At 39.7% G+C, this 14841-nt stretch overlaps 1 protein-coding gene across 1 annotated transcript in view; it reads right to left on the reverse strand.

Annotated features, from left to right (window-relative positions):
- Positions 1-14841, reverse strand: part of LOC141993856 (uncharacterized) — a 281814-nt gene that overhangs the window by 100164 nt on the left and 166809 nt on the right. Inside the window, exon 5 of the mRNA XM_074963607.1 lies at positions 8815-8937. Coding sequence (XP_074819708.1) covers positions 8815-8937 — 123 coding nt within the window. The remainder of the gene's footprint in view (positions 1-8814; positions 8938-14841) is intronic.

Below are 14841 nucleotides of genomic sequence, written 5' to 3' on the forward strand. Positions count from 1 at the left end.
ATACCCTGCCATAATTTGACAACTAGATGTAGTGTGAAGCTTGTTGATGAAGTGTCTTGTGAATTTTCAGTCTAGATTTTTGTTTGGGATCATATAAACTGCCTCTACAATGAAAGAGCAGGGCCTTAAATTGACAAACACTGACTTTTCTCTGCTTGAGGTATAGATGGTTTTAAATCTGATGTTCTGGAGGCATAAGGGGAATTCTGGGCTACAACATGCAAGTCAGACCCGTTGGACAAAGACAGTGGGGAAATAGTAGCATAGGTTGTCATCTCCCTTCATGGGGCAGAATACTGGATGTTTCTTAATGATGCTATTATTACAAAGCCTCTGGGAAGAAACTTGCTCTCGACACTGACCATCTTGCTAACCATTGGCCTGTGTAAAATCTCCCATTTTTTGAAAAACTGGTTGAAAACTTTGACAAGTATATGAAATCCTCAGATTTCCTCAACTGTAGTCAATCAAGAACTTATCCAGGGTGGATGGACTCACTCTTTAAAGACTCTGTTCATTTTTTCAGGGAGATATCTGAAAGAGCAGCTCCTCTACCCTGAAGGATCTCTTATGTGGGGTATTATGGGGTCTATCTTGTTATCCTTCTTGTTCAGCATGTACAAGGAGGTTGGTAGGGACTTAGACAGATGCTGCAGGTTGTGGCATCTTCAGCAGGCCGATGATATTAAATCTCTACCCTCTCCTAAGCTGTTGGTGTAGTGGAAATGACCACTGTCTCTAAGAACCTTGGGTATTGGTGAGGGTTTGTTGGCTGTGGCCCAATCCAGACAAGACTGAGGCTGGCTGGGAAAGTGACTAGAAAAATTGGTGAAGAAAGCACAGCTACCATTTGTAACACAGGTTTGCAATTTAAGAGTCTTGATAGTTGCTAGGCTTGTATTCTATGTTGAGTAGAGGGGCATTTTTTAATATGTGCCTTATGAGACAAAAGAAAATGTCTCTTACGCTTTGTACTTTGCTACAGTTACTGCACCCATGCCTTTCTCACCTTGAGACTAAACCTTTGTGATGTACTCTAAATAGGGCTCAGTCTTTCATCTGCCTACGTATTTATATTGTGTTTATGTGGTTATTGGCGATACGAACCCTTTGCAATGCCGTTGCGTTTACAAGCAATGGAGCAGATGCGTTAGACCTCCTCTGCTATAACAGGATGGCTGCTAGCAGAGTGTTTACCATGACCAGTCCTCTCGACTGGCACTCATCAGCTTTCAGATATATACCAGCTAACTCTCTGTATCTAACTAAAGCATTTCAAGCAACTTCTAACAACAGTCACAAACAACTCAAGGGAAATGTAAATTAGTATAATTAAAAACAATTCAAAATGAAACAGTTACAATAACCCCAATGGTTTAATAATATCAGGCAGTTTTCCTAAGCAGGGTTGCACCCTTGCTACAAAAAAGGATGGAATTCTGGCTTTCTTCCTTGTCTGCCCAACACAGGTTAAGTGAAGTAAAAGCTTACGTTCTCTACTGATCTTAGGTATCAGCAAAAATAGAATTGTGATTGCATATTTGTGTTCTGAAATGACTGTGAGTTTGTCGTTTGGTACATGACAAATTTTAGCAAGATTCAGGCCTAGTCTACACTTAAAATTTAGGTTGAAATAGCTGCAGTGCCCAGGGGGTGTGAAAAATTCATACTCCAGAATGCTGTGGTTATCCCGACCTACTTCCCAGTGTAGACACAGCTAGGCTAATGGAAGAATGCTTGCATTATCCTGGCTACCATCACTGAGCGAGGTGATATTCCTACAGAGACAGAAAAAACCCTTCCATCACTGTAGGCTATGTTTACACTATGGGATGATGCTGGCATGGCTATGGTGCTGTACCTATGCCACTATACTTCCTGTAGTGTTGATGTGGATTGAGCAAGGTTCATGGGGTCCCTGAGCATGTGACTGAGTGGATTAGGTTTGGAATGCTGCAACAAATTAGAAGGGATTGACCAAACCAAACTGCAGCTTTCTTTAAAATTCTGACAGTACCTCAAGTGTTCATCTAGCAATGCAACCTTCAGCTCAGGTTTCTGCCTGCCTTAAGCTATTAACTAATCAGGATCCAATCAATTCATTCCACCCCATTAAAAGAATGTCCAATGACCTACAATTGATTTTCCTTTGTTATTTATCAGCTGATGTTTTAACTTGTTATTTTTCAAGATTCTTTTTGCTGTACCATAGTCATTAGGAGCCAGATGCAGATCCATGGCACTGTACCTATTTCTTACAATGGTGTTTTAAAGTTGAGGGGATAAAAGGAGGTCAGTTTGCCCCATTCTACGTGGGAGTCCTTTAGCATAGTCACTAAGGAAGTTTTGAGTGATGTTGGTAACCGGCACTTGCTGCACATGTATTCAGAAGAGGCCAGTTTTTCATCCTATATTGTATCTTTTATATTTGCTGTATTTTTTCTATTGAGGCGCCCTTGAGTTGAGCTAAGCATAAACCTAAGTCATGGTTTGTCACAGAATAGTGTGAAAATGGTGGGAATTTAACAAGACTGGATATTGTAAAAGCATCCTGAATCCCGCCATTGGGTTCATGTCTCATCCTATACTGAGCAGAGACCCTGCAACAGAGAACAAACTGGCCCGATGGCTTTTCTTCTCTTTCACCCCAGACCATTTCCCTAGAAGCACCAAATATTAGGATCTTACATTTTTTTGAGGAACATTGCTTGGACTGGTGACTGGAAGGTCAGGAGATCAATCCAAAATGCAGAATCAGCACTTTGAACCTCAACAGCAAAATGTAGGATTTCTTCTGGCCAAAGAATAAGTTATGACTAAAACACAAAATTTAACAGCATAAATTAATGTTTGCGGCCATTTTAACATATAATTTCTCTCTCTTACACAAATCCTTTATATTTTAAAATTAAGCTATTAGCTATTATTTGGAATCTCTATTTAAAGAGTTTTCTTCAGACATAGAATCAAGATAAATCACTTGACATCCATGACTATTATATTATTAGGGTAAACAATGGTGGTCTTAGAGTTAGACAATAACTATCCTATAATTCAGTAGTCTCAGAGGTCATATCTTACAAAGGTCAGGAAATCTGCCAACGCTCAGAAGTTTAACAAAAACTCCCAGGGATGTCCACTGATCAAGTTACAAGGAGAGGAATATTATTCTAATTGGTAAGACAAAAGCTCCCTTTTGTCAATAGTTAATCATGTGACTTTACTGGTCTCTAGCTACAGTGGTCTTGATGGATGAGAACATGATGATATAAATAAGAAATGACAGCCTACCAAAGGGGGTTAACATAGGGTCATGACCTCTTTATCTGACTTCTGTAGCTTATTCACATGTAAACACATGCTTTAGCTCATCATACTTTACAAGTCAGAACTTAGATTATATTGATATTGTGGAATTTTGAAACTCTGCATTTTGGAAAAGACTATTTTTTCTTACTGTTATATATAATTAGCACTCTTGTGGTATACAGAAATATAATACTTAGCTCTTCTTGTGGTTTTCAGCAGGTAATCTCAAGGCACTTTACAAAAGGAGGCCAATACCATTAATCCCATTTTAAAAATGGGGAAACTGAGGCAAAGAGCCAGGGAATGACTTGCCCAAGGTTTACCTAGCAGACCAACGGCAGAAATAAAGGTCTCCCAAGTCCTACTTTAGTCCATTCACTAGGCCATACTGCCTCCCGCGAGTTAATGGTTCTCCGCCACAAACAAGTACAGACAGTGATACAATATGTAAACAACCTGAAAGTTTGCACCACCCTTAGTCATTATGAGTACAATCTTACTCTTCAAATTCATCTACTGAAATTAACTATACTACTTGCAGAGTAAGGTACTACTTAATGTAAGGGCAACAGAATTTGCCCCAGAATTATTGGACTACATTCATCTACACAGTAGTTCCACAGACTTTAAAATTATGCCAGAGAGGAATTCATCTCATTAGACTCCCATGATTTAGAGCCAAATCCTTTCCCCATTAAAGTAAAAAAAGTGTTGCCATTAATTTCAATGGGACCCAGATTTGACCTGAAGAGTGCGGGTTAAGGTTGACTTTTATGTCAAAACCTGTTATGTGCACATATCTAAGCCAAAAATTTCCTTGCTTGTCAGACATGAAATCCTGAATTTTCCAGTGTCAGTCTGTCTGGGGATGTGGGAGATAAAACTGTCATAACACAGCAGATGCAGAATTAGTTCTGAAAGGCTAATCAACCCACTCCTCTGGCATTTTTATTCAGCTGTGCATTACTTCACCATACTGCAATTTACTGCCAGATGTAAGCATTGTTCAGTAAGGTAATGCAAAGTATTGTATATAATTATGGATTATATATCCTGTCATCACAATCTCACAACTGGCTAAAAAATGGTCCTTACATGATTGAATCTTCGGCACTAAAAGTTCCATACAGCGCCATTCAATCTCATTCTCCATGCAGCACTGTTAATGAACAACAGAACCATGGGAAAAAGCTATGAAGGCTTAGTTAATGCTGAGCGCAGTAACTTGTTCTAGGATTATTTCACCTTTCTTCAACTGTTATACTGCTTGTATTCATGTATGCCTGAATCCTGCAAGGCACTGTCCATCTTTACTACCATTGAAGCTAATAGGGGCTGAGGATGCTGCTCAGCACCTTATAAGATCAGGCCAATGGTTTGCTAAAACTGCTCAGATTTTTATCTTGTTAAAACAATTTTGTGGACGATGGTAAATTTTGTTGTGCTGTTGGATTAGTAAATTAGTTACAACCCACTTCTCTCCTCTCTCTTCAGCCCCACTACTATGGATGGATAACACAAAATCAGAAATTGGGACCTACTTCTTGATGATATCCCTACTGTTTATTGGCAGGCGATGTTCTCTTTCTGAAGATATTAAGACCAAAACTGTAATTATCCTCTAAAGTAGAAATAACAATGTCCACATTATTTATGCTATGCCTTTACAATATTTAAATTTCACGTTTGTACAGCAGCTTTCATCCTAACACATCTGAAAGTGTTCTAAAAATGTGTAGTGATCAATCACTTCACTCATTAGGGAAGTAAAAGCACTTTGGGGAGGGAGCATGGAAGCAGTTCAATATACAGGAATGCTATGCTGTAAATTAGGACTAAAACTGAATATGATACGCAACTGAGATGGCAGAGGAAATTCAGGCAAACAGAATATAAGTAATCAAATTGACTAACAGCCCTGCTCTTCGAAAATGCCATGGTAATTTTAATGACAACAAAGTGATCAGTTTTAGACCACATCTGCAAAATGGCACCTCCGTCTACACAGTACAACATAGCATCATGAATGGGCATTGGCTCAGGACCAACTTAAAGGGGTAGAGTACCACCTCCTGAATTATCAGCATCACTTCCCAAAGCACCCTTAGTTTTACTTTGAGGTCTCCCATCCAACAAGGACCAAGTAGAAACTTACTTATCTTGACAGGTTTCAGAGTAACAGCCGTATTAGTCTGTATTCGCAAAAAGAAAAGGAGTACTTGTGGCACCTTAGAGACTAACCAATTTATTTGAGCATGAGCTTTCGTGAGCTACAGCTCACTTCATCGGACGCATACTGTGGAAACTGCAGAAGACATTATATACACAGAGACCATGAAACAATACCTCCTCCCACCCCACTCTCCTGCTGGTAATAGCTTATCTAAAGTGATCATCAAGTTGGGCCATTTCCAGCACAAATCCAGGTTTTCTCACCCTCCGCCCCCCCCCCCACACAGAAACTCACTCTCCTGCTGGTAATAGCCCATCCAAAGTGACCACTCTCTTCACAATGTGTATGATAATCAAGGTGGGCCATTTCCTGCACAAATCCAGGTTCTCTCACCCCCTCACCCCCCTCCAAAAACCACACACACAAACTCACTCTCCTGCTGGTAATAGCCTATCCAAAGTGACCACTCTCCTTACAACGTGCGTGAAAATCAAGGTGGGCCATTTCCAGCACAAATACAGGTTTTCTCACCCCCCCCCCTTTTTTCAAAAAACACACACACACAAACTCACTCTCCTGCTGGTAATAGCCCATCCAAAGTGACCACTCTCTTTACAATGTGTATGGCCCACCTTGATTATCATACACATTGTAAAGAGAGTGGTCACTTTGGATGGGCTATTACCAGCAGGAGAGTGAGTTTGTGGGGGGGGGGGCGGAGGGTGAGAAAACCTGGATTTGTGCTGGAAATGGCCCAACTTGATGATCACTTTAGATAAGCTATTACCAGCAGGAGAGTGGGGTGGGAGGAGGTATTGTTTCATGGTCTCTGTGTATATAATGTCTTCTGCAGTTTCCACAGTATGCATCCGATGAAGTGAGCTGTAGCTCACGAAAGCTCATGCTCAAATAAATTGGTTAGTCTCTAAGGTGCCACAAGTACTCCTTTTCTTTTTACTTATCTTGTTAAACCTGATGAAGTCATAGCTGAAGGTATTGTGGCTACAGGAACATATGGATGTACACTGGCTGTCATTAAAATCTTTACAATAGCTGTTTGCAAGTAATGATCATCCCTGCTATACTTGTGGTATTCCATTGGCTTGACAGCAGTTTTCAAACTGTGGAATGCAGACCACTGGGGGTCCACAGGCTCAGTGTAAGATTTCCAAAGGGGCCCAAAACTCCATTTGAAATATTTTAGGGGGGCACAAATGAAAAAGGTTGAAAACCACTGGCTTATTACAATGAATAACTAATGTTTTAATGATCATTAAACAAAAGAAAAAACTGTGAAGAATTCAATGGTGAACACTGTAATTGTACACTTATGCTATTTCTATTGTTTTAAATAAGCTTCACAAGGGCTACCACCGCATTCCTCTGTAATTGCTCATAAGGAATGCCTGACAGGAGAGTCAAACATTCTTAGCTTCACCTTTTAAAGAATGTAATGCCACATTTGAGGAGGAGACATACATAACTAGCTCATTACTGCTCTCACCAAAATTGTGTTTCAGAGTAGCAGCCGTGTTAGTCTGTATTCGCAAAAAGAAAAGGAGTACTTGTGGCACCTTAGAGACTAACCAATTTATTTGAGCATAAGCTTTCATGAGCTACTGAAGTGAGCTGTAGCTCACGAAAGCTTATGCTCAAATAAATTGGTTAATCTCTAAGGTGCCACTAGTACTCCTTTTCTTTTTGCAAAATTTTGTTGTTATATTTAAGCAATTTAGGAGTAAGATGCATAATCTTTGCTTTCAATACAAGAAGGATTACCTGGAAGCTCAATTAATTACTTTAAAGCAAATCTGAAAACTGTAAGTATTCAACAATATAAACACATACAAACTTGTTCACAGAAACATTACCGAAGAATCACTAAAGATAATAACAGGAGACTGAAGAAAGGTAGTAAAACTCTTTGAATTATGTACACTTTTTCTGAGTTTGTGTATTTGGAATATAAAAATCCATCAAAGGGAAGCACATAGGACCTCAGTTAAAAAACAAACAAACAAACCCAACAACAAAAAAATACACTTCAATCAAAAGAAAATGCCCATCTAGTTCTTATTTATATTGTCAAGCTGGATACCAACTGATAGCTTGCTGTGGAAGCTAATCCTACAACCTTTCAGTCTGGGAAACAGTGTTTCTGAATAAGTTATAGAGATACAGTAAAGAATATAACAACAGCTGGGACGTACACGGTAATGTATCTAACTAAAAATCAGGAGGCAAAGGACAAAAGTAAAATGAAATCCTGGCAGAGAGGAATTTGCACAATTGCGTACAATGGGGAAAACAATCTTATCAGAAATGTCTTCATGCTGTGAAAGATGATAATATGGTTTGCAAGAATCTACATACATAAAACACATTTCACCCTGAAGGAATCAAAAGAACTTCAACTATTTATTTACTGCGGCAAGGAAATACAGCCACACAAGATAGAGGGCAACAGCTCGGCAAATAACCTGTCCCAGCACGTGTGCATGCGTGAGTGAGAGTTTTAGCTGGTGGTTTCTAAGTTCACATCTGAAAGATCACATGGGACCTCAGAAATAAACTAAACCTTTTTGGAGGCCATCACCTGCTATAGCCTACTGCTCTATGGGCCAAATTTACCGGTACACTAACTACTTTGCATCAGTTTGCTGATGCAAAATAGCTTTGAACCTGGCTTAATGGGCCAGTTAGACCAGGTTTACGCTGTTTTATGTTAACAGAGTGCTGCAGAACAGCCGTGATAAAATTCAGCCATGTGCAGAGGGCTGAAATAAAACCTATGTAGCACTTAAGTCTCATGCAAACCCTATTTTGAAGCTGGCCCTTTGCATAGGGATGAAATTCACCCCAGATCTTACCAAGGAATCTGGCTTCATGTTTCCCTAAGAAAGAAGGCAAATGGGTTTATGTAGCATGTGATTTCAAATCTTATTTTAATCGCTTCATCTGTAGCTGTGGAACTGCAACTGAAGTGCAGAAATGTATGTGTACTTTCTGATAAGCATATTTTGTTTTAAAAACGGATGAAATACTTTCCAGTGTGTACACTTTCTTCAGGTTAATAAACTGATGATAGAAATGCCATAATCAGAACATGGCACAAACCAATCCAGGGCAAAATGATACATTTTTCATAAGAACCCTTTGAAGTGTTCTTAGAGTTATATCTTCATAATCCACACAGAAGAAGATCTGCACTCTTGACGATTCTGAATTTATGCACTTCAGCTGGCTCTAGATAAAAGGTAACTCTCTCAGTTTTCATTCCAAGGATGTTCTCGGATTTTTTATCAGGAAAGATAGACAGTGCAGAATGTTACCTTCACATGATTTTCCATCTTCGCCCAATTTCTGGCCAGCTGGACATCTGCAGTAGTAGCTGCCAATAGTATTGCAGCACTGGTCCTGACAGCCACCATTCTCAGTGGTACATTCATTTACATCTGTAGCAGGAAATAGCATATATAAATTAGACACTGAATACAAAGGAGGCATTGACTAAATTGTCTCTTCCTTCAGTAACACTGTGCATTTTTCTGATTTTACCAGGTGAAGAAGCAACTAAGAGCTGCTCCTTAGAGCCTCCTGAAATAGGATGTGTCCCTTTGTTGCTTATGTCTTGCATTAGATATTCAGCAATTCAGAGCAGAGTCTATGTCTTCCTGTGTGTTTGCGTACAGTGCCTAACAAAATGAGCCCTTGACGTTGCCTGAAACCCTTACCACAATATTAATGCATCAGATACGTAACTTCCTGCAATACCTTTGGGAGATCTGACTGTATTAAAATTATATCAATGTGGGCCAGGGACTATATATGTAATTCCATGGGAGAATGTGACCACAGTTTTAGGATTCCTCCTGAGACCTCTTTCCACTTGGCTTCCAAAAAACTCAGTTCAACTGCTGCCTTCATCACTCAGGTATCTTTATTTGGCATACAGCAGTGCTACACTGAGTTGATCAGACTCAGACACAGTGGGGCGGGGTGCAAGGTACATCGCAGCTCCAAAGTTACACAGAAACCCTCTCACTTTATATCCATTACAATCTTATTGCATTTACTATACATTGCATCACATTTCTGGATTGGCTTGGTTATTTTGCAGGAACCAATCCCTGTGCAACACGTGCTGTCCACCCGCTGTCCATGGTTCAATTTCCTCTTTATTTTATCTCTGCATTCCTAACTTATTTTGCCCCTTGTTATCTAGTTCATAGTAAACAGTGCCCTGAGCTTTCTCCCTCTTATCTTAGTTGGCTCAGACATTCTGCCTTTTTTAACCTACTGACCTATTTACTTATCCTATTTAGCACAAACGTTCTGTTTTCAACCTGATGATTCATTTACCTCCCTATTTGTATCTTCCAAGAACGGAGGCCTCCTTGTGTTAATTACTCATGTCAGGCCAGGCCTCAGCTACATACAGCTCCTCCAGGAACCAAGGACAGTGGGGTGATTAGGCAAATTCATTCAGATTGTAATGCCACCAGGGAAGTACCACAACCTGCAGAGGTTCACATATAGTGGTTCAAACTGGATTCTCCAGAGACCAACAGACCAAGAAAGGACTTTTGGATGAATAGCCTGAGTTTAAACTGGATTCTTTCAGATCCAGCAAACAGACAGGACCTTTTGTACAAGGAGAGTCCCTGGGAAGGGATGGAAGGACTTTGGCCTACTGAGGCCCCATAAAACTGATGGGTGACCTCTGATAGAAAGAGTATAGGAACTTCTATTGTTTTTATGTTTTCTCTGTAATACTTTCACCTTAAGGACAAGTGTGCTTGTTTAGAAAGAGTTACAATTTGTGACTGCTGACAATTACTGCTGTTCATAGCATTCTAAGAGAAAGCCAAGTGCAGACACTGGCCTGTTTAGGCAGGCTGGCTTGCTGGGGATATCACAGTGTAGGGAGGGAACTGTGCAGCCCGGAAAAAACCCTGGTCAGGAGGGGGAGAGAGAGAGATGTGGGTCTCCGCCCAAGAGAGGTGACTGCTGAGGAACCAGGAGCCTAGATTGGGTGCTCTTGAGGGACCATGGACAGGGATAGAAGTGCAGTTGCCCCGAATTGTGACAATTAATCATTATTGGTACTGACTACCCAGTCAATATTTAAGAAGGCTTTTCTCAACCCATTTATTCATATATTCAGAATTGGAATTTCTGGGGCAGGGAATGGTAATAGCAGGCTACTCATGGCCTGTTGAAAGGGCTCATGGACAAAAAAAAGTCCTAAGGAAGTATTTTCCAAATGGGAAAGTTGTAAAATATACTGGCGGGATAGAAAACTGAATGAAAAGCAGCACATGTGGATTTGGGTCATTGCCACGTCTCGCATATTTCACAAAAGATTTTTGGGTGATGTTTTTGTCTTATTACTGCTGGATCTGAAATGTTAATATTATCTAGAATACCATGTAGGGACATTTTTATGTATTCTATACCAGGAAAAATTGCATGAAGAGGTTGGTTTTTTTTAAAATTTGGGGATGAGAGTCCTGAACAGGCTTGTTGACACAGCAGAGCTACTCAGCACATTATTAAGTAGAAACCCGGGGTTAAGGAACATAGTGGGTTTTCAATACCTGGGAGTGTGACAGTTCTGCAAGCAACAGTGGTTTTGGCACTATAAGGGGCTGTTCACATTATTTTCAGGTTAAAGAGCAAGAGCTGAGGGAACACAAGAGGAGTGGGGACAAGATTGGGCAAAACCAGAGAGGCGTAATCCTAGCTGCAAAAGTAGGAAATGACTTTAATGTTAGAAACTTCAGTGTTTCTGAGGGAAAAAAACCTCCCTTTTAAAACTCTATTTATTAGATTTTGTTCAACAGAAATACACAGTACTTCAAAGGAGATAAAAAAGAAGGGGATTTTACGTATACGCATAAAAGAGCTGTTGGAACCTGTCACAAACCTGAACCTTGGGCTAGGATCATTTTAAGTTTTACCAAAGTCTGCTAACCCTCTGATGAATTTAAGATGAATTTTCTGACATAGCTTTTGGTAGAAACCACCCACCTACACTAAACCTGGCTACAGTTGGCAATTTTGAATACGTTTTGCTTTTATTTTTGTAGTTTTCTGAAATCAGAAACACAAAATGAAACTAAGGGTGTGCAAACTCACCACAACCAATTTCTCGATAGCTCTACACATTGTCTAATGGGTCACAAAAGAAGTTTCACTTTATCCTCAACAGTATTGGAAAACAATGCTAAGTTAAAAAGACACAGCAAGCTAAATTTTAGTCCTTCTGAAGTCAATGAGAGTTTTGTCCTTGATTTAACTGGGCCTAATATTTGGCCTGGTGAAGTTTGGCAGTGAAATCTATACCTTTTTCCTTAGGTCTTGCATGATAACATTAAGGCATGTTCCAGGAAATTTCCTTCCATTAACCACCAGACATCTGGATAAGGCCTGATGGTAACAAGCAATAACTAGGGTGGTCAGGTGCCTGGTTTTCGACTGGAAAGTCCAGCTGAAAAGGGGATCTGACAGTGTCTCGTCAGATCTACTCACCCAGACACTCAAAGTCCAGTTTGACAGGCGGGGGAGGCACGGAGGAGCTAGGTCACTAACCCGCGTCAGCCCCTACTCAGCCGAGGCTGCCTCCTACCTGCATTGGGCGGCTGCAGCTCCCAGCCCCAGCTCCGCAGGCAAGCCCCTCCTGACCCAGGCAGTGGGGGTGGGAGGGGAAAAGCAGCAAGTGACCTGGAGGGAGGAGGAAAAGGAGGAGTTGGGGCCTCAGGGGGAAGAGGCAGGGCAAGGGAGGTTACTGCACTTCTGCTGGAGTGTCTGGTTTTTAAATATTACCAAGTTGGCAACCCTAATAATGACCCACACGCTAACCTTCTTTTACAGTCTCCAATTCTATTTACATTATGAGTACTGAAGACTGGCCAGTGGTCATTTACCAAAATGTGATCATTTACCAAAAATTATTTGAGGAATAGGCAATATTAAACCTCCTATAGGTTTAAATATTGACAGACTGATGGACATTACCCTATATCATCTAATTTTTTCTGTGAATTTGAAACAAAAACTTTCTTTTTAAACTTTCTGAGAAATTCACGTGGTTTTTTTTTATATTATCCAAGAGTAGTTCCAAAAATATGCTTTGAATGCGGAAGTCCTTAAGCATGCATTGTCTTTCCTTTTGATTGTCAAGTATTTGTATTAGGAATGTAAATACATTTATTTCTTGTTCATCATGAAAAAGCTATGGTTTACACCTTTTAAAGAGTATTTGTAATGTGTCATTACAAACCCCTTCCTCCTCCTCCTCTCCTTCTTGCTCTGTATACTCCACCCACGATTTCCTTCATCTCTGTCCTAACACTTGCATATGTGCCATGCCTTCTTCCCAGTTCTCTCTTACACCAGGAAATCCTCCTCCTCCTCCTGCTGTGCCAAGAAACCTACTCTTCTCATTCACATTTCTCCTTAAAACATAGTTTATCAACTCTGAAGTTTATCAACATTAATCCGGCACACGAAGTAGAGTGGTTTTAATAAAAGAAAACACAATGAATCTTGCACTGCTTTGAGCTATAGCCATCTCCCCCTCAGCTGGTGCTTAACGCATCTCGGGCCAGATCCTTAATGGGTGTAAACTGCCAGAGCTCCAAGCTATGTCAAGTTACATTTGCCAAGGTTCTGCCCCCTGACCTGTAACCACTCTCTCATTTAGAAAGCCTCCTCCTGCTTTTTGTGCCTTGCTAATCTGTCCTCTGAACTCAATAAAGGAATTAGGTTACCTAATGCTAAATAAATGATCAGAAAGAGACTAGATAAAACATGCCTACCACAAATTTAAGCCTCATGGGCTGTTCTGTATTCTTAGAACACACACAGTGTTCAGGATTTTAACCGGCAGATTCATATACTATGCATAAAAAACCAAACTTACCCCCTCATGGCCCGCCAAAAATCCCTGCCACATGATATATTTCAGTCTGCTTTCCACATTCAATGTTATTCAAGGTTGCAAACACTTTTGTCTCGTGCATTGCAAGATAAATGACAAAAATTCTCTGACACATTACAAGTCTACCAGGTTAGGTCTGACAAAAATTCAGTGTTATCAAGACTATTGATCCATCTGTAATACCAAGATGTGCGCACTTCAAGAAATAATTGTGATGTTTGCAAGTTCAATAGTGAAAATTTATGTAGAGCCAATATTGCCACACACAAACCAATCCATAGCAGACGCTTTATAAGATCTTTTAATCCTGCCACCTTAATTTTTATTCTTGAAACAAAGGAGTAAAACCCACTTCCACACGTATCATATAGTTTCTATATGACCCTTACATATTCTATATTGTCATATACATGTAGAAGAGTCGAACATGATGGGTTTTAAATGTATTATTGTAAACACATGGATTCTGGATACATGCATATGTATTTCATACACACATGATCACATAGTACTGTAAAAAGAAAAGGAGTACCAGTGGCACCTTAGAGACAGACTTACACGGCTGCTACTCTGAAACCTGTCATAGTACTGTAGATCACTGCGTAATCCCCTTGCTGATTTTAAAGTCTCCAAAATCTTTTTTATTACCTTCAGCTATTTATTATTTCAGATTAGGAGAAGGTGGCTTTCTCCCTTGAAATGGACCTCCTTTTCTAAACTAAACATGTGAAAGAGGGAACCATCTGAAGAAGCCTCTTTTTCTCAGAAATTTAGTTAATGCCACTCACACCAGCTCTGTGAATGTTCTGTAGTGGAGTTGGTTTGAAAATGTTCCCCCTGGGAGTGGGGGAAAGGGGGCCGGAACAACTTTTAATCAAAGTTTTCAGGGGAAAATTTCAACTGTTCATCAGTCCCTCCCACCCTGAAAATATTTTGATTTTCCATTGAAAATTTGGTTTAAAAATAAAAGAAAAATAATAAAAAAGAAAAAATTTAGATAAAAACAGAGACGATCCACAAAAAAGTCTGTTTTGTCATCAAAAAAGAAACACTTGGGGAAAAAAGATGGCACTTACATCAAGATGTAAAGGCTCTGCAGAAGAAAAAAAAATATATTCACTTAAGAAATGAACCCCTTCCATGAGAGACTGAAGTCTTCCAGAAAGAAGATGATATGCTGAGTTCTCATACACATTTACGATTTAAATATAAAAAACAGTGCTTGGATTTATGGAACACGTCAATTACCCATTTTCTAGAATTAAAAGGTATTATATTAATACGTTTTTGCAACAATTTTTAATAGACGATAAAGAGAATCTCATGTCTATGACCTAATTTTTAAAACAAATCCCAGGGTTATAATGTTTATCTTCAGTATGTAACCAACTTCTTCTTTTTAAACAGCCATATA

Source organism: Natator depressus, chromosome 9 (genome assembly GCF_965152275.1).
Source record: "Natator depressus isolate rNatDep1 chromosome 9, rNatDep2.hap1, whole genome shotgun sequence".
NCBI lineage: Eukaryota > Metazoa > Chordata > Testudines > Cheloniidae > Natator > Natator depressus.